At 44.5% G+C, this 21624-nt stretch overlaps 1 protein-coding gene across 1 annotated transcript; it reads right to left on the minus strand.

Annotated features, from left to right (window-relative positions):
- Window positions 1-201: 201 nt before the first annotated feature.
- LOC139530808 (protein lin-52 homolog) lies at window positions 202-21606 on the minus strand. Its single transcript, XM_071327516.1, has 6 exons — window positions 21346-21606; window positions 19328-19402; window positions 19186-19223; window positions 19023-19089; window positions 18850-18933; window positions 202-839 (listed from the first exon to the last, which is right to left on the minus strand). The coding sequence occupies exons 1-6, from the start codon at window positions 21362-21364 to the stop codon at window positions 784-786; spliced, it is 339 nt and encodes a 112-aa protein (XP_071183617.1). The 5' UTR covers window positions 21365-21606; the 3' UTR covers window positions 202-783.
- Window positions 21607-21624: the final 18 nt, after the last annotated feature.

A 21624-nucleotide genomic window follows, 5' to 3' on the forward strand; every position in this document is an offset into this window, starting at 1 on the left:
TTTTGTGTAGGGCCTCTACTTCCAATCCTCATTAAATGGAAAAATGCCCTTGTAGCGGGGAAGCACTCTCATGTCAGAGCTCCTTACATGTCCAAAGCCAGAGAGGTGCTCTAACAGAAAGCGTCTATGGAGTGGCACAGGCATGAAGTTATTGCCCTAATTAAAAGTTCGATTCCACCCAAAAAACTGTTGCATCATGGAACCAGCTTCTGAAGTGAATTTAATTGTATCCTAAACCATTGAAAGATTAAATTGTATCCAGAGATGCACACTGAGGGTAATTACCAATTAGTTTGATTACAAGGACAATTAATAAACATGTTATAGCCTAAAAGAGGGAGCAATTTATAATTTTAAAAAAAGAATTACACAATATTCTTTGACAAATTGCATAAAAAAATAAAATAATGCTCCAAATAGCAAAATAATAAATACAGAATATACACATTTAAAAACAGTCCTACGAGCTAGCTAAACAGGAAAGTAATTCACCATTTCAAATCATTCTAAAAGTAAATGGAACTGCCTTTGAGGACAAAAGAAATGTACAGGTCAGGGGGTGAAAAGTGTTGCAGCCCTTTGACTCGAGCGGAACTCCGCAATGAGTGAATTTAGCCCCAGTGTCAATATTCAAATTCAGGGACTTGATGGTGGTGGTAGTAGTAGTACGAGTGTATACATAAAGGCATAGGTCTGATTCCTCTTCTGTCTCAAGTCAGTCGTCTGGGTGTTGTATTACTCTCTGTGCAGACACATCCTGTGTAAAGAGCAGTCCTGGGGTCTTCACTTTTTGGGTCTCTCCAGGATGTTCAGGAACTTTCCCCTGGTCATCTCCCTGGCTGGAGAATGAACAAATGATACGATGTAAATATCAACTGTACATTTCAGAAATCAAACATTTTTGAGCACCTCTTACTCAAGGCTGCTTGAGGTAACCTACCTAAAAACAATTGATTAGTTGAAAGTATTTCCACTGACTTCTGTATAGTAAACTTCTGGGTACACTACAACCTACAGTGGCAAGAAAAAGTATGCGAACATTTTGGAAATAAACTCAGCAAAAAAAGAAACGTCCTCTCACTGTCAACTGCATTTATTTTCAGCAAACTTAACATGTGTAAATATTTGTATGAACATAACAAGATTCAACAACAGCGTTGAAATTGCCTGCAATGACAACAAGCTCAATCCGATGATGCTGTGACACACCGCACCAGAACATGACGGACCCTCCACCTCCAAATCGATCCCGCTCCAGAGTACAGGCCTCGGTGTAACGCTCATTCCATCAACGATAAATGCGAATCCGACCATCACCCCTGGTGAGACAAAACCGCGATTCGTCAGTGAAAGACCACTTTTTTCCAGTCCTGTCTGGTCCAGCAACGGTGGGTTTGTGCCCATAGGCAGCGTTGTTCCCGGTGATGTCTGATGAGGACCTGCCTTACAACAGACCTACAAGCCCTCAGTCCAGCCTCTCTCAGCCTAATGCGGACAGTCTGAGCAGGAGGGATTGTACGTTCCTGGTGTAACTCGGGCAGTTGTTGTTGCCATCCTGTACCTATCCCACAGGTGTGCTGTTCGGATGTACCGATCCTGTGCAGGTGTTGCTACATGTGGTCTGCCACTGCGAGGACAACCATCTGTCCATCCTGTCTCCCTGTAGTGCTGTCTTAGGCGTCTCACAGTACGGACATTGCAATTTATTGCCCTGGCCACATCTGCAGTCCTCATGCCTCCTTGCAGCATGCCTAAGCCACTTTCACGCAGATGAGCAGGGATCCTGGGCATCTTTTTTTCCAGAGTCAGTAGAAAGGCCTCTTTAGTGTCCTAAGTTTTCATAACTGTGACCTTAATTGCCTACCGTCTGTAAGCTGTTAGTGTCTTAACGACCGTTCCAGAGGTGCATGTTCATTAATTGTTTATGGTTCATTGAACAAGCATGGGAAACAGTGTTTAAACCCTTTACAATGAAGATCTGTGAAGTTATTTGGATTTTTACGAATTATCTTTGAAAGACAGGGTCCTGAAAAAGGGACGTTTCATTTTTAGCTGAGTTTACCTGGATTTCTGCATAAATTGGTCATAAAATTTCATCTGATCTTCATCTAGGTCACAACAATAGACAAACACAGTCTGCTTAAACTAATAACAATTATACGTTTTGATGTCTTTATTGAATACACCGTGTAAACATTCACAGTGCAGGGTGGAAAAGGGATGTGAACCCTTGGACTTAATAAATGGTTGACCCTCCTTTGGCAGCAATAACATCCACCAAACGTTTTCTGTAGTTCCGGATCAGACCTGCACAACGGTCAGGAGGAATTTTGGACCATTCCTCTTTACAAAACTGTTTCAGTTCAGCAATATTCTTGTGATGTCTGGTGTGAATTGCTCTTGAGGTCATGCCACAGCATCTCAATCGGGTTGAGGTCAGGACTCTGACTGGGCCATTCCAGAAGGCGTATTTTCTACTGTTGGAGCTATTCTGTTGTTGATTTACTTGTGTTTTGGGTTGTTGTCCTGTTGCATCACCCAAGTTCTGTTGAGCTCCAATTGGCGGACAGATAGCCTAACATTCTCCAGCAAAATGTCTTGATAAACTTGGGAATTAATTTTTCCGTCGATGATAGCAAGCTGTCCAGGCCCTGAGGCAGCAAAGCAGCCCCAAACCATGATGCTCCCTCCGCAATACTTTACAGTTGAGATGAGGTATTGATGTTGGTGTGCTGTGCCTTTTTTTCTCCACACATAGTGTTGTGTGTTCCTTCCAAACAACTCAACTGTAGTTTCATCTGTCCACAGAATATTTTGCCAGTAGCGCTGTGGAACATCCAGGTGCACTTTTTCAAACTTCAGACTTGCAGCAATATTTTTTGGGGACAGCAGTGGCTTCTTCTGTGGTGTCCTCCCATGAACACCATTCTTGTTTAGTGTTTTACGTATCGAAGACTTGTCAACAGAGATGTTAGCATGTTCCAGAGATTTCTGGAAGTCTTTAGCTGACACTCTAGGATTCTTCTTAACCTCATTGAGCATTCTGCGCTGTGCTCTTGCAGTCATCTTTGCAGGACGGCCACTCCTAGGGAGAGTAGCAACAGTGCTGAACTTTCTCCATTTATAGACAATTTGTCATACTGTGGACTGATGCACATCAGGGCTTTTAGAGATACTTTTATAACCCTTTCCAGCTTTATGCAAGTCATCAATTCTTAAGCTTAGGTCTACCAAGATCTCTTTTGTTCGAGGCATGGTTCACATCAGGCAATGCTTCTTGTGTATTACAAACTCATATTTTGTGAGTGTTTTTTATAGGGCAAGGCAGCTCTAACCAACATCTACAATCTCATCTCATTGATTGGACTCCAGGTTAGCTGACTCCTGACTCCAATTAGCTTTTGGAGAAGTCATTAGCCTAGGGGTTTACATACTTTTTCCAACCTACACTGTGAATGTTTAAATGATGCATTCAATATAGACAAGAAAAATACAATAGTTTGTGTGTTATTAGTTCAAGCACACTATGTTTGTCTATTATTGTGACTTAGATGAAGATCAGATCAAATTTGATGACCAATTTATGCAGATATCCAGGTAATTCCAAAGGGTTCACATAATTTTTCTTGCCACTGTATGCTGTCAAAACATATGCTTCAACCATGGATTTAGACTAAAACAAGCTACAGCACTCCATCACCCAGTCCTCCACTTCATAGCAGAATCACTTATTAATGCAAAGCATGCATTTCATTTGTGAAACATCTAACGGGGAGGTAATTTATACAAACATCTGTTCATGGAAAACAACATAAGACGCAAACTAGCTACTAAAGAGACACACACCCCTTGTGATTGCCTTATCAAGGCAGCCAGATACATGTATTCAAGCATCTCAGTATGTGCATGTATAACTGTGTTAAAGAAAAATATGGGGGGAGTGAAAGGGGGATGTTGTCTGAGAGATACAGTTCTCTGGAACGCAAACTAATCAATCCACAACTTTCCATAGTGCCTTATGTCTAAGAGACTATGGCCATAACCACATTTCTTCTCACTGACTGCCTTTACTATACACTTAGCTACCACTGAATGACCGTCGTAAGAACCGAAGACACTGATCAGATGGCACTCACAACATAAACCATAAAGGTTAGCTAGGAAAGCCCATGAAAATGGGAGATGTACTGTACAATGAAGAGCACTTGGTGGGGGTCTACAAAACAAGCTCTGCACAATAGTTCTGGATCTGTGCCAACCCCATTGCGCGACAACAGATTGGCCCCAACTGAACGCCTTGTCACCTTGCTTCTATCTGGTAAGGAGCATATTCCAGGTTTTCAGTCAACAACAGCCAGGTTGAGTCACAAGGGAAGCTACACGGATGTTCCTCCAGCATCAGTGCCACCCTGGAGAGGCCTCATCCAGGTCCAGTAATTACACTTTGTTCCTGATAATAAGAGGAGCAGGCTCTTAGCATCAGTACAGAATCAAAGCTCAGGGCCAAGAGGGGAGCTGGGATCACCTCCTCAAACGTACACAAAAACACCAGCATCATACAGTTGCTAAGCATACCCACCAGGACACGAAGAGTATTACAGGCCACACTGACAATCACAGAAAGTAAATTCCTATTTCAAGGGGGAAGCGGGCCTTCCTTCTTGTATATTTTTGGAAAAACATGCATACAAATACACATGAGCGTGCGTGTGTCTGACTGTCCCAAGCCTTCCCACCCACACAGAAGGTTTACAGTTGTACAACTGTCTCTCTCTACTTGTTGAACCAGACACCAGAGCTGATGAGCTGCCTAGGTGTTTGTTGGGCTGTGAAAAGCGGTGAAGAAGTTAGCGGAGCCACGGCGGCTAATGAAAAAGCAGGGTGAATTGTAATTTAGATGAGCCGCCCTCCCTGGAATGATAATGCCCCGGCTGGGCACGGGCCGCTTCACCTTGAGGCGTCCATCATCAGGTTCAACATGATGCTAATTGGATTGGGATTGATTAATTTTGCGCGGTGCTGCGGTCTCTTCGAATAACACTAAACAAAATAATTAGTGCCCCCGGACAGACCGACATACAGGGTCTTAGATGGAATGAAACCATCAGAATCACGTGGGATGTAATGAATTAAGATGACACAAAACTACTGGTGCACAGATATCATTTCCCTATTAGGAGGAGTTGGGTTTAGTGAGCCAAAGGCTATCACAACAGTGCTCTATTATTCTAGTTAGACCTATACTCAATCTTGGAGCATGGAGAAAGAGAGATCTACATGTTAAATAGAGAAGATAGTTACAAGAGCATAATTAAATGTCTGCTTTGACCTTGTATTTGATGATTTGATACTAAATAAAAAGACAAGACTGTAGATAAAACTATAACCTAAAATGATAGCATTATCGCTGTATTGCGTTCACAAATACAAATGGCATTCTCTCCAAACTTCATGCTGATGGAGACAGGACCTTTAGAGAATCCTATTGAGTCATTGGTCTCCTAATCCCAGGTTTGTCTTTCTGATCTCTCTGCTAAGAGCTCGTTAAATGGACCACTGGTTTCTGGAGAGGCCTGTTAAATGGGACAGACTGGTGTCTCTCTCCCTCCGTATCTCTCCATCCCCCAACAATAAAGCAGAGCAGCCTGGTCTGTGGCTGTGCCCCCCACCCCCAGAGACCCCCTCCATCAGGACTCACCCCTCTGAGCCACTCATTAATTAGAGTTCCGTTTAGCCTCCCCCTCTGTCTGTCAGATAGAAACTCATACGATTTGCATTGTAAGAGAAAGATTAAAAGTGGGAAGAGAAAGGACCAGCAATCCAGCCCCCCTCAGGCAACTGGACTCACACACACAGACTGAAAGACACCCACATAGATCTCTGTCAATGAGGATGTCTGCCTCATGCACACAACAGTCCAGCACCCCCCCACCTCAGAGCACACACAGATGTGAGTGCACATGCCCACACATACATGTTGTTACAGGCCAGGAGTGATCAATACTGATTAGAGGGAGTGAGAGATGTGTTTAGTTGATTAGAAAGGTCAATCCCTAATTCTGTACTATGTTAATCAGCGACTTGTTACAGCTGCCATTATACTAAATGACACCTTTGGCTTATGGATTGTGAGGGCCTTGTCTTCAACCTGTTGATTAGTTGCTCTCTAATTATCATTGAGCCCTGGCTGGTCTGGGGATGATATCACAACCTGATGTATACAGGAAAATACAAGTACACAATGTCCCCCTCAACCAGATGAATATCCAAAACTGAATACAATATTCGTCCACCGGCACTTCTCAAAATGGTACTCTCAAAATGTAAATATATAGCCTAAATGTGTGACATCACCTTCCTACCGTTTGGAGTGAGTGATCTGGGTGTCAGTCACATCATCTCGTCTCCCCCTGTGCCCCCTCCCGTGTGTGGAATGGTAGTAATCATGGTGAGGCCGCTTCACCACTCCAGGCACACGCCAGAGGAGCCAGCCAGACCCCTGTTAGCCCCAGAGACAGATGACCACCTGGGTTAACTGGTGTCCCAGCCTCCAGCCCTGACTGCCCCAATTCACTTTCATTAAGAGTCAAGCATACTAATCTGACCCCCACTGCCCATCTTCAAGTGCCACTCAGCTATTACTGTCTGTAAGCTTTATTTAATGGATTTAACATCCATTCTCACTGCCCACTTCCCCAGGGACCGGAGGCACAGAGGAGATGACACCCCCCCCACACACACCCCTCCTTCTGCCATCAACACATTCACCCCTCCCATATAACCCCCCGCCTCGCAACACATACACCTGACGCTCATGTTTGTGTTCAAAATTCAATTACCCACTTATTGATACTTCACAGGGATATTTAAGATGCAGACACGACCAGTGATTTCCCAGGGGAGCCACTGGTTCCTCTTTATGTCCCAACTGAGAGAGCGCTCCTCTCCTCCCCCCTCTTCTCTCCCTCCAATGTCTTCCTGCCTGCTGCCTGTGTGCACTGACACACACACACACACACACACACACACACACACACACACACACACACACACACACACACACACACACACACACACACACACACACACACACACAAACAAACATCTACACCGCCTCACCCCTGCCACAGCCTATCCCTGCTCAAGAGGTGTCCTTATTAATAGGCAATCAGTCAAAATTCATTCATTAAAAAGCCTAAAAGGTTTTACACCGCCAAAATGATTAGCTGGGAAAGAAAAAAATCCAATGAATTCTTAATGCATTTATGGAAATGAGGTGTCATTTCCGATCTGATCAGGGAGGCGGAAGGCAGGCAGGGCTGAGGAACAGGCGGTGTGTGCAGCTCTCCCTCTACCATGATACACACATAATACTGATACAGAAGACACAGCTCCACTGCTACTGGGTGATCAGTTGACTTGTTTAGACAATCTTGATGAACCTCAATTATGATTGTTTGTACGATTCAGCACCAACTGTTGCTTCATGCTTCAACAGCTACACTAAACCAACAGTCAGGAACCAATTCTGCGATAACCATGCAACACTGGTTTGAGGCTTCTGAAATAACTTGATACATATTTGGCTGAACAAACAAGCTTTTCGGGGACAATTTTCTCATACCAGCGATTTCATCTCTTCAAGCCAAACAATATTTCCCCCAAAACATGCATCTCAAATCAAAAAACGAGTTCCAACACACAATAATAATTTGATACAGAAAACTGATCAACACATACACAGCATCGTTTATGTCCTATTTCAGTTTCCCTTCATGCCAATCCTAACAACTCTCTAGCGGGTGGAAGCTGCCATTCGTCTCCACTATGAGCCCATAAAGCAGGCCGGTGCAGAGAGAAGAGGAGGACAGAGGAGGAGGGTCCCCTGTTCCTCATTCAGAGGCTGTCAGGGAGCAGCACTTCATAACGGCCCGCCCCGCGGTCACTCAGGTCGCCCTGGGTGGATTGATGGAAGCACATTAGCACCGTGGGCCAGTGTGAATGCAATCATATTCAGCTGCACAGGCCTGTTTATAGGCAGGAGATTGATGCTGGGGAGGAGAGGAGGCTGTGAATGCTGGGCCATTAAGAGCTGTCTGCGCTGACCTTCAGCCTCACCTCCACATAGACAGGGATGTAGGTGTCATCCTGGTTCTACTGTGGTGGTGGCACAGTGGAGTACATGCCAGCCAATACTGAGCAGGACTGGTCTTGACTGGCATTCCTTTGTATCAAACCAAACCTGGACGATCATGACAGCCTCATTCTATTTCCAACAATACAGTGAATAATCAGGAGGCTCAGTCGGTACAGTTCTTTTCATAATCTAACTGAAGAATTATTTTTTTTAAATACTATCACTACACTTAATGGTCTCTGCGTAGGGCTGCTTTTGCAGTGATACAAAGGGCTGCCTTTGCAGTGATACAAAGGTATCACTGCATTACCAACGAGCCAAGGCCCAGTCAGTCAGCCAGTCAGTCAGTGGTGGTGGTGATCAGTGAAACCTACAAGTGTGTTAGAGCAGCAGCCTGAGACATGTCCCTCAGGACCACTCTCCTTTCAATTACCTCCAATAACATCACTTATCACAGTAGTCAGTGCTCCCCTAGGACCCAGGGCCTGATGCCGGGCTCAGCGGCCCACGACAGGGGCATTCATCACAGGGTGGGGAAGCACCTGGGGTCTGGGGAGGAGGCACGCGCCAGGCCCCCGCTGGGACCCACCCGGGCAGCGTCACACAGCCATGGGGAGGTGGAGCCCCCGCCCCAGGGGACAGCCTGCCACACACTTATACTAACACATAGGCATATATAAATACACATCTACACAAAGTGCTGTCCCACATGCCTTCTAGTCTTGGGGTCTATGATCTACAGGCATACTCTGCCTCAATCTCCAAACGTTACATGTTGTCATTTCACATTACATTAGGCCCGTCTTCATATTTTTATGTTTTAGTCATTTTTTTGGTAATTTATTCTGAATGGCATCTATAACATTGCCATGGTAGTGTTCCAAGTCCTCCTGAAGGGCTAGGTGAAATCAGTGTCCTCTAGGTGAGAGGTGTCTACCTCTGGCCAGTCCCCTTCCTCCTCGGGCCGCAGGGCGGGGTGGTGGTGTGTTTTCACTGGCTGATTGTGCTCTTCCCATTAAACAGCCCACAGTTCAATGGGCCACATGTTTAAGGGGGATAGTAAATCCTGTCCCCTGCCTTCATGCTCTCTCTCTCTCTCCGCTTCTCTCTCAGGCGGCTTGTTTACGGGGCACTGAAGAGCGCACAAACATGATGAAAAAGTAGCTGAGATTTACAAGGCCTCCCCTGACAGCGGGAAAAGGAGAAAATTAAACCAGAGCACATTAAAGAGGCTCCAGTACAAGCTGCTCTGAGACCGATAATAACCATCATTGTGTTGCGTCATCCCGAGGTACATGACATGGTTGCAAAAACAACGTCCCTTCCTTTATGGCAGATAACAGCTTTATAAGAACCAGCTACAACACGTTCTTGACTAATAAATACGTGGTATGGTAGACAACATGAAGCATTGAATTAAAGATCATTAACAGACCAGTGCATGCTCAGGCCTTGAGTCGAGCGGATCTGAAAAATGTGAGGGACATCAGATAGCTTCATTTGGCCATAAATGCCTGTAAATGAAGATTATCGCGTTTGGGTGAGATTGGTCCCACAGACCCTGGATCAGACTGTATGATCAGCCTGTTTCATTTTGTATTTAGCAGCAATAATATGCTAAAATGTGTGTGGTAGACAGAGGATCCTGACCTGTAAATATGAGCCTGAAATAAGCAGATAACACATTTCATCTATGCTGAAGTCAATTACACTAATCTGAGCTTTCATAATGCCTGCTACATAATATGTGGGACATTCGATAGAGCAGTGTCATCCACACCAAGTCTACATGCATTTTGAGGCAATTCATCGTCATTCAAGCTGTCAAGTCATGCTCTATATCTTGGTGGCAATATTTTGACGTGGCATGCCTCCTTGATCTACTCAAAAGTTGCCATTAAATAAAAATATATTTCTAATTTTTCTGAGCGAGCGGGTCAAAGCACAGACCAATCATGTTTGTCATAATCCTCTCCAGAATGAGCCTACTTTAATCATCCTGTCTTTATGGAATTTTACAAATCAGCGTGGCACTCGCTGTGGAGCGGGACGTATCAGCCCTATACCAACTCTGCATAGCAACATGCTATACATCTCTCGGGATCGCAAAAGAGGCAGAGGGGTCTTGGTCCCCATCGTACAATATTACAGTTTCTGTTTTAAGCATTGTATGGAGGCTAAATCCACTCCAGATTTAAGGGAGGACTCCCATCACAAAGCATATATATAAATCTGATTGTCAGGGAGTGCGTTACTCTACAACAAGAGCGCAAAACAATTGAATAGGAAAGTGCAGTCAACATTAAAAGCATGCAGTGTGTCAGAATTTAACAATACTGTTATTTTGGAAACAACCATATCATTTTGAGAGGAAACATTTCAGTCTGTATCAAATCGCTCTTTCTGTGTTTGTGCATGGTGAGCTTTGTCCACAATAAGCCAAGTACACATCTTCCTCTTAGGAAAAATAGGAGCACTTAGCTATATCTCTCTAATCCACATGTTAAGGATTAGGACAACAGATGCAGAAAATATGTCAGACCACATTTCGCATCCATCACATGCTTCAATCGTTGTGTTACGCTTCTGTGAGACCTTCCCCCACTTCACAAGGCTTCTAAATGCACTCTCGAAATGCTGTTGTTTTACGCTGAATTACCAAACCATAATCAACACAACGAAAATAATAAATTCATACGTGCAGTGCTCCAACTGTTTTATACACCCGATTAGACAACACGCCTTATACAGTACCAGTCAAAATGTGACACCTTCTCATTAAAGGGTTTTTCTTTATTTTTACTATTTTCTACATTGTAGAAAAACAGTGAAGACATCAAAACTATGAAATCATGTAAATCAAATTGTATTTGTCACATACACATGGTTAGCAAATGTTAATGCAAGTATAGCGAAATGCTTGTGCTTCTAGTTCTGACCATGCAGTAATATCTAACAAGTAATCTAACAATTTCACAACAACTACCTTATACACACAATGAGTAATGTAGGGTATGTAAACATATAAAGTGGCATTGTTTAAAGTGTCTAGTGATACATTTATTACATCCAATTTTTTATTATTAAAGTGGCTAGAGGTGAGTCAGTATGTTGGCAGCAGCCACTCAATGTTAGTGATGGCTGTTTAACAGTCTGATGGCCTTGAGATAGAAGCTGTTTAAAGTCTCGGTCCCAGCTTTGATGCTCCTGTACTGACCTCGCCTTCTGGATGATAGCGGGGTGAACAGGCAGTGGCTCGGGTGGTTGTTGTCCTTGATGATCTTTTTGGCCTTCCTGTGACATCGGGTGGTGTAGGTGTCCTGGAGGGCAGGTAGCTTGCCCCCGGTGATGCGTTGTGCAGACCTCACTACCCTCTAGAGAGCCTTATGGTTGTGGGCGGAGCAGTTGCCGTACCAGGCGGTGATACAGCCGGACAGGATGCTCTCGATTGTACATCTGTAAAAGTTTGTGAGGGTTTTTGGTGACAAGCCAAATTTCTTCAGCCTCGCCTTCTTCACCACGCTGTCTGTTTGGGTGAACCATTTCAGTTTGTCCTTGACGTGTATGCCGAGGAACTTAAAACTTTGCACCTTCTCCACTACTGTCCCATCGATGTGGAGAGGGGGCTGCTCCCTCTGCTGTTTCCTGAAGTCCACGATCATCTCCTTTGTTTTGTTGACATTGAGTGTGAGGTTATTTTCCTGACACCACACTCCGAGGGCCCTCACCTCCTCCCTGCAGGCCGTCTCGTCGTTGTTGGTAATCAAGACTACCACTGCAGTGTCGTCTGCAAACTTGATGATTGAGTTGGAGGCGTGCATGGCCACGCAGTCATGGGTGAACAGGGAGTACAGGAGAGGGCTGAGAACGCACCCTTGTGGTGCCCCAGTGTTGGGAATCAGCGGGGTGGAGATGTTGTTTCCTACCTTCACCACCTGGGGGCGGCCCGTCAGGAAGTCCAGGGTCTCGAGCTTAATGACGAGTTTGGAGGGTACTATGATGTTAAATGCTGAGCTGTAGTCGATGAACAGCATTCTTACATAGGCATTCCTCTTGTCCAGATGGGTTTAGGGCAGTGTGCAGTGTGATTGCGATTGCATCGTCTGTGGACCTATTGGGGCGGTAAGCAAATTGGAGTGGGTCTAGGGTGTCATGTAGGGTGGAGGTGATATGGTCCTTGACTAGTCTCTCAAAGCACTTCATGATGACGGAAGTGAGTGCTACAGGGCGATAACTAAGGTAACTGAGCTAAATTACTTTCTTGGGAACAGGAACAATGGTGGCCCTTTTGAAGCATGTGGGAACAGCAGACTGGGATAAGGATTGATTGAATATGTCCGTAAACACACCAGCCAGCTGGTCTGCGCATGCTCTGAGGACGCGGCTAGGGATGCCGTGTGGGCCGGCAGCCTTGCGAGGGTTGACACGTTTAAATGTTTTACTCACGTTGGCTGCAGTGAAGGAGAGCCCGCAGGTTTTTGTAGCGGGCCGTGTCGGTGGCACTGTATTGTCCTCAAAGCGAGCAAAGAAGTTGTTTAGTTTGTCTGGGAGCAAGACATCGTGGTCCGCGACGGGGCTGGTTTTCTTTTTGTGTACTCCGTGATTGACTGTAGACCCTGCCACATACAGTGGGGCAAAAAAGTATTTAGTCAGCCACCAATTGTGCAAGTTCTCCCACTTAAAAAGATGAGAGAGGCCTGTAATTCATCATAGGTACCACTTCAACTATGACAGACAAAATGAGAAAAAAAAATCCAGAAAATCACATTGTAGGATTTTTAATGAATTTATTTGCAAATTATGGTGGAAAATAAGTATTTGGTCAATAACAAAAGTTTCTCAATACTTTGTTATATACCCTTTTTTGGCAATGACAGAGGTCAAACGTTTTCTGTAAGTCTTCACAAGGTTTTCACACACTGTTGCTGGTATTTTGGCCCATTCCTCCATGCAGATCTCCTCTAGAGCAGTGATGTTTTGGGGCTGTTGCTGGGCAACACAGACTTTCAACTCCCTCCAAAGATTTTCTATGGGGTTGAGATCTGGAGACTGGCTAGGCCACTCCAGGACCTTGAAATGCTTCTTACGAAGCCACTCCTTCATTGCCCGGGCGGTGTGTTTGGGATCATTGTCATGCTGAAAGACCCAGCCACGTTTCATCTTCAATGCCCTTGCTGATGGAAGGAGGTTTTCACTCAAAATCTCACGATACATGGCCCCATTCATTCTTTCCTTTTACACGGATCAGTCGTCTTGGTCCCTTTGCAGAAAAACAGCCCCAAAGCATGATGTTTCCACCCCCATGCTTCACAGTAGGTATGGTGTTCTTTGGATGCAACTCAGCATTCTTTGTCCTCCAAACACGACGAGTTGAGTTTTTACCAAAAAGTCTTCAATCTTCTTCTGGATCATCCAAATGCTCTCTAGCGAACTTCAGACGGGCCTGGACATGTACTGGCTTAAGCAGGGGGACACGTCTGGCACTGCAGGATTTGAGTCCCTGGCGGCGTAGTGTGGTACTGATGGTAGGCTTTGTTACTTTGGTCCCAGCTCTCTGCAGGTCATTCACTAGGTCCCCCCGTGTGGTTCTGTGATTTTTGCTCACCGTTCTTGTGATAATTTTGACCCCACGGGGTGAGATCTTGCGTGGAGCCCCAGATCGAGGGAGATTATCAGTGGTCTTGTATGTCTTCCATTTCCTAATAATTGCTCCCACAGTTGATTTCTTCAAACCAAGCTGCTTACCTATTGCAGATTCAGTCTTCCCAGCCTGGTGCAGGTCTACAATTTTGTTTCTGGTGTCCTTTGACAGCTCTTTGGTCTTGGCCATAGTGGAGTTTGGAGTGTGACTGTTTGAGGTTGTGGACAGGTGTCTTTTATACTGATAACAAGTTCAAACAGGTGCCATAAATACAGGTAACGAGTGGAGGACAGAGGAGCCTCTTAAAGAAGAAGTTACAGGTCTGTGAGAGCCAGAAATCTTGCTTGTTTGTAGGTGACCAAATACTTATTTTCCACCATAATTTGCAAATAAATTCATAAAAATCCTACAATGTGATTTTCTGGATTTTTCCCCCTCATTTTGTCTGTCATAGTTGAAGTGTACCTATGATGAAAATTACAGGCCTCTCTCATCTTTTTAAGTGGGAGAACTTGCACAATTGGTGGCTGACTAAATACTTTTTTGCCCCACTGTACCTCTCGTGTCTGAGCCATTGAATTGTGACTCTATTTTGTCTCTATACTGACGCTTAGCTTGTTTGATTGCTTTGCGGAGGGAATAACTACACTGTTTGTATTTGGTCATGTTTCCGGTCGCCTTGCCCTGATTAAAAGCAGTGGTTCGAGCTTTCAGTTTTGCGAGAATGCTGCCATCAATCCACGGTTTGTTTTTGGGGAAGGTTTTAATAGTCGCTGTGGGTACAACATCACCGATGCACTTGCTAATAAACTCTCTCACCGAATCAGCGTATTCATCAATGTTATTGTCCGACGCTATGCGGAACATATCCCAGTCCACGTGATCGAAGCAATCTTGAAGCGTGGAATCCGATTGGTCGGACCAGCATTTAACAGACCTGAGCACGGCCGTTACCTGTTTTAGTTTCTGTCTATAGGCTGGGAGCAACAAAATGGAGTCGTGGTCAGATTTTCCAAAAGGAGGGAGGGGGAGGGCTTGTATGCGTCGCGGAAGTTAGAATAACAATGATCCAGTGTTTTGCCCGCCCGGGTCATGCATTAGATATGCTGATAGAATTTAGGGAGCCTTGTTTTCAGATTAGCCTTGTTAAAATGCCCAGCTACAATAAATGCAGCCTCAAGATATGTGGTTTCCAGTTTACATAGAGTCCAATGAAGTTCTTTCAGGGCCGTCGATGTGCCTGCTTGGGGCGGATATACATGACGGTGATTATAATCGAAGAGAATTCTCTTGGAAGAAAATGCGGTTGGCATTTGATTGTAAGGAATTCTAGGTCAGGTGAACAAAAGGACTTGAGCTCCTGTATGTTGTTATGATCACACCACGTCTCGTTAATCATAAGGCATACACCTCCGCCCTTCTTCTTACCAGAGAGATGTTTGTTTCTGTCGGCGCGATGCGTGAAGAAACCAGCTGTACCGACTCTGATAACGTATCCCGAGTGAGCCATGTTTCCGTGAAACAAAGAACGTCACAATCTCTGATGTCTCTCTGGGAGGCAACCCTTGCTCGGATTTCGTCTACCTTGTTGTCAAGAGACTGGACATTGGCGAGTAGTATACTCGGGAGCAGTGCGCGATGTGCCCGTCTACGGAGCCTGACCAGAAGAACGCTCCGTCTACGGCGCCGTTGTTTTGGGTCGCCGGCTGGGATCTGATCCATTGTCCTGGGTGGTGGACCAAACAGAGGATAAGCTTCGGGAAAGTCGTATTCCTGGTCGTAATGTTGGGGAGCTGACGTTGCTCTTATATCCAATAGTTCCTAACGGCTGTATGTAATAAAACTTTTTCCTGGGGTAACAATGTAAGAAATAATACATAAAAAAAACAAAATACTGCATAGTTTCCTGAGAACGCGAAGCGAGGCGGCCATCTTTGTCGGCGCTGGAAGCGAACCAAAAAAGTGTTAAACATATCTAAATATATGTAATATTTACAGATTTGCACACTCTTGGAATTCTCTCAACCAGCTTCATGAGGTAGTCACCTGGAATGCATTTCAATTAAAAGGTGTGCCTTGTTAAAAGTTAATTTGTGGAATTAATTTCCATCTTAATACATTTGAGCCAATCAGTTGTGTTGTGACAAGGTAGCCCTATTTGGTAAAAGTCCACATTACGGCAAGAACAGCTCAAATAAGCAGAGAGAAATGACAGTCCATTATTACTTTAAAGACACGAAGGTCAGTCAATCCGGAAAATTTCAAGAACTTTGAAAGTTTCTTAAAGTGCAGTTGCAAAAACCATCAAGCGGTATGAGGAAACTGTCTCTCATGAGGACCGCGACAGGAAAGGAAGACCCAGAGTTACCTCTGCTGCAGAGGATAAGTTCATTAGAGTTAACTGCACCTCAGATTGCATCCCAAATAAACGCTTCACAGAGTTCAAGTAACAGACACATCTCAACATCAACTGTTCAGAGGAGACTGCGTGAATCAGGCCTTCATGGTCGAATTGCTTCAAAGAAACCATTACTAAAGGTCACGGATAAGAAGCAGAGACTTGCTTGGGCCAAGAAACACAAGTAATGGACATGACCGGTGGAAAGCTGTCCTTTGGCCTGACGAGTCCAGATTTGAGAGACGCAGAGTAGGTGAACGGATGATCTCTGCACGTGTGGTTCCCAACTTGAAGCATGGAGGCGGTGTGATGGTGCTTTGCTGGTGACACCGTCTGTCATTTATTTTAAATTCAAGGCACACTTAACCAACATGGCTACCACAGCATTCTGCAGCGATACGCCGTTCAATCTGGTTTGCGCTTAGTGGGACTATCATTTGTATTACAACAGGATAATGACCCAACACACCTCCAGGTTGTGTAAGAGTTATTTGACCAAGAAGGAGAGTGATGGAGTGCTGCATCAGATGACCTGGCCTCCACAATCACCTGACCTCAAGCCAATTGAGATGGTTTGGGATGAGTTGAACGCAGAGTGAAGGAAAAGCAGCCAACAAGTGCTCAGCAAATGTGGGAACTCGTTCAAGACTGTTGGAAAAGGATTCCAGGTGAAGCTGGTTGAGAGAATGCCAAGACTGTGCAAACCTGTCATCAAGGCAAAGGGTGGCTACTTTGAAGAATCTAAAATATATCTTGATTTGTTTAACACTTTTTTGGTTACTACATGATTCCATGTGTGTTATTTCATAGTGTTGATGTATTCACTATTATTCCCACAATGTAGAAAATAGCAAAAATAAAGAAAAACCCTTTAATGAGTAGGTGTGTTCAAACTTTTGACTGGTACTGTATATAAACTCAGCAAAAAAAGAAACATCCTCTCACTGTCAACTGTGTTGATTTTCAGCAAACTTAACATGTGTAAATATTTGTATGAACATAACAAGATTCAACAACTGAGACAAACTGAACAAGTTCCACAGACATGTGACTAACAGAAATGGAATAATGTGTCCCTGAACAAAGGGGGGGTCAAAATCAAAAGTAACAGTCAGTATCTGGTGTGGCCACCAGCTGCATTAAGTACTGCAGTGCATCTCCTCCTCATGGACTGCACCAGATTTGCCAGTTCTTGCTGTGAGATGTTACCCCACTCTTCCACCAAGGCACCTGCGAGTTCCCGGACATTTCTGGGGGGGAATGGCCCTAGCCCGCACCCTCCAATCCAACAGGTCCCAGACGTGCTCAATGGGATTGAGATCCGTGCTCTTCCCTGGCCATGGCAGAACACTGACATCCCTGTCTTGCAGGAAATCACGCACAGAACGAGCAGTATGGCTGGTGGCATTGTCTTGCTGGAGGGTCATGTCAGGATGTGCCTGCAGGAAGGGTACCACATGAGGGAGGAGGATGTCTTCCCTGTAACGCACAGCGTTGAGATTGCCTGCAATGACCACAAGCTCAGTCCGATGATGCTGTGACACACCGCCCCAGACCATGACGGACCCTCCACCTCCAAATCGATCCTGCTCCAGAGTACAGGCATCGGTGTAATGCTCATTCCTTTGACGATAAACGCAAATCCGACCATCACCGCCTGGTGAGACAAAACCGCGACTCGTCAGTGAAAGAGCACTTTTTGCCAGTCCTGCCTGGTCCAGCGACGGTGGGTTTGTGCCCATAGGTGACGCTGTTGCCGGTGATGTCTGGTGAGGACCTGCCTTACAACAGACCTACAAGCCCTCAGTCCAGCCTCTCTCAGCCTATTGCGGACAGTCTGAGCACTAATGGAGGGATTGTGTGTTTCTGATGTAACTCGGGCAGTTGTTGCTGCCATCCTGTACCTGTCCCGTAGGTGTGATGTTCGGATGTACCGATCCTGTGCAGGTGTTGCTACACGTGGTCTGCCACTGCGAGGACGATCAGCTGTCCATCCTGTAACGCTGTCTTAGGCGTCTCACAGTACGGTCATTGCAATTTATTGCCCTGGCCACATCTGCAGTCCTCATGCCTCCTTGCAGCATGCCTAAGGCATGTTCACGCAGATGAGCAGGGACCCTGGGCATCTTTCTTTTGGTGTTTTTCAGAGTCAGTAGAAAGGCCTCTTCAGTGTCCTAAGTTTTCATAACTGTGACCTTAATTGCTTACCATCTGTAAGCTGTTAGTGTCTTAACGACCGTTCCACAGGTGCATGTTCATTAATTGTTTATGGTTCATTGAACAAGAATAGGAAACAGTGTTAAAACCCTTTACAATGAAGACCTGTGAAGTTATTTGGATTTCTACGAATTATCTTTGAAAGACAGGGTCTTGAAAAAGGGACATTTCTTTTTTTGCTGAGTTTATATACTCCATTTACAATCTATTGATGTCTTATTCATAATAAAAAATATTCAGAAAGATTGGATTAGAAATACATTGAATCTAACTAAGGGGTGTCTGTTGCGTGAAATATAAATGAGTAGAATGACTATCACCATATACTTGAGATGTACCTTGACTGTTCAGACATAAATTAGCCATAAGGCTAGCAGCACCATCTAGAGGTAGTGTACGGAATGACAACCTAGACCAACTGTCGTTCATGTGTGTATTTCTCAGGTAAATACTTACACTCCTCAAGGCCCAGCTGGTAGGCCAAATTCTGTAGCCCTTTGACCTTCTCCATCAGGTTGGCTGTGGTCAGGCTCCCCAGCTCTGTTGGAGGAATACAGTTAGTCAAAACATTGCCTACCTGTGAAAAGACTATGCTCAACAATGTACCATATGATGCTACTGTACTTTACCTTTTAACATTTCAATGTCCTCACTCTCCAGTTCAGCCATCCATTTGGGCGGAGAATTGGTAATTGGCTGCAATACAAAACATGTAAATAAGATAGTGCATTCTCTCAGCCATGTAGGTCAATTCATTTATCAATGCTATAGATCAAAAAAAAGTTAACTCACATTTTTGCATGATGCAGCAAAATCTGCGACTCCTGGCACTGTGTGAGGGATGACAGCATGAAATAGGCAAACCAATCAAAACCAGGAATGAGTAAATTGCAATGATAGGCTACATGTCTTTACGCAGAGAAGACACACTTACATTGCTCTGGCCATAGGTCAGGAGATGCTCTATCCAGCTTCTCAAAACTCAGCAGAGATGATTCAAAATCATCACCTTACAAAGTGGAAATGGAGATTTTAGTCATCATCAACAGATTGAACACGATTAAATATGAAAGTGTGCTGTATAAACTAAGTCGGAGCTTGCTAGCTACATCAACAGGGCTCATCTACAGTACCTAGCTAGTAGTGATTGGATTTGAATTGAAAATAATGTTATGAAAGGGGTCATGATCCTTTCTTCTCAATATACAGTGAGTTTGCATGTAGGCTATTGCTTAAGTAACTAACGTTAGCTAGTAGCTACCTAGTACCATAGTTAGACAGCTAGCTAGAAATATAGTTATTGTGAGAAGTTTGACAGTATGGAAGTTATTTTGACTGTATTTCTAACATTAAATAGCTAGCTAGCAGTTATTTATCACCCATCCCTTGTTATGTCACAACGCATTAGCTAGCTAGCTAGCTGGCTACGTTAACATTAGCTCACATGAATTAGTTAGAGCTACTGTTCCTTTGCTGGCCACCTAGCTAGGTCAGTGTCCATTAAAATGCACTTCAATTTATTGTTAAGATGGATAGTTCTAGCTAGCTAATGGTTGACAACCGGCATAGCTACACTACATGGACAAAATGTTTGTATACACTTGCTTGTCGAACATCTCATTCCAAAATCATGGGCATTAAAATGGAGTTGGTCCCCACTTTGCTGCTATAACAGCCTCCACTCTTCTGGGAAGGCTTTCCACTAGATGTTGGAACATTGCTGTGGGGACTTGCTTCCATTCAGCCACAAGAGCATTACTGAAGTTGGGCACTGATGTTTGGCGATTAGGCCTGGCTCGTAGTCGGGATTCCAATTCATCCTAAAGGTGCTAGATGGGGTTGAGATCAGGCTCTGTGGAGGCCAGTCAAGATCTTCCACACCGATCTCGTCAAACCACTTCTGTATGGACTTCGCTTTGTGCACATGGGCATTGTCATGCTAAAACAGGATAGGGGCATTCCCCAAACTGTTGCCACAAAGTTGGAAGCATAGAATCGTCTAGAATGTCATTGTATGCTGTAGCGTTAAGATTTCCCTTCACTGGAACTAAGGAGCAGAGCCCGAACCATGAAAAACAGCCCCAGACCATTATTCCTCCTCCACCAAACTATACAGTTGGCACTATGCATTCGGGAAGGTAGCGTTCTCCTGGCATCCTTCAAACCCAGATTCATCTGTTGGACTGTCAGATGGTGAAGCGTGATTTATCACTCCAGAGAGTCCTATGACAGCGAGCTTTACACCACTCCAGCCGACGCTTGGCATTGCACATTGTGATCTTAGGCTTGTGTGCGGCTGCTCAGCCATGGAAACTCATTTCATGGAGCTCCCGATTCTTTTTTTTACGCTCTACGCACTTCAGCGGTCCCTACCACTTTGTGGCTGAACCGTTGTTGCTCCTAGTTTATACTTTACAATAACAGCACTTACAGTTGACTGGGGCAGCTATAGCAGTGCAGGGCAGAAACTTGACAAACGGACTTGTTGGAAAGGTGGCATCCTATGACGGTGCCACATTGCAAGTCACTGAGCTCTTCAGTGACGCCATTCTGCCAATGTTTGTCTATTGGGATCGCAAGGCCGTGTGCTCGATTTTATACACCTGTCATCAACGGGTGTGGCTGAAATAGCCGAATCCAGTAATTTGAAGGTCCACATAATTTTCTATATATAGTGTACCTTACCAAGTAGCTAGCTAGTTACCTGTTAGTTAGCTACTGTAGCTAACGTTAGCTCATGTAAGCTGTCTTGTTATTTTGGTTTGGCAGACAAAAACACTTGTGTGAGCAAAGCCTGGTAAAAAAACGTGATGCAATATTTGTACAAAATATGAACTTTTATCAACTCAGACTGTTTCAGCAAATAGATATAGGAAACATACACGTTTAATTGGCATCTCGCTCTCAAAATGTACATTTACACACCCAACAGGGTAAAGAATTAGAATTTACCTCCATTTGGAGACGCCATCTTCAGATCCACACACGTGATATAATGCAACCAATGGGTTGACGTGTCTGCACCAAGCTGCACTGTAAACTTCTGTCAGCAGGTGGCACATGTATCACAGTGCCACACAAATTGCATCAAATATTCTTATCGATAAATCCGTCTCTAAGAAAAAAGCTTTCCTATCTCCATCTGTGACTGTATGCTCAATTTCTTGAGAAAAAAAATCTAGATGAACCTCAGTGATTACATAGCAGTAATATTGATTCTACAAATATTGT

Source organism: Salvelinus alpinus, chromosome 9, assembly GCF_045679555.1.
Source record: "Salvelinus alpinus chromosome 9, SLU_Salpinus.1, whole genome shotgun sequence".
In the NCBI taxonomy this organism is placed as follows: Eukaryota; Metazoa; Chordata; class Actinopteri; order Salmoniformes; family Salmonidae; genus Salvelinus; species Salvelinus alpinus.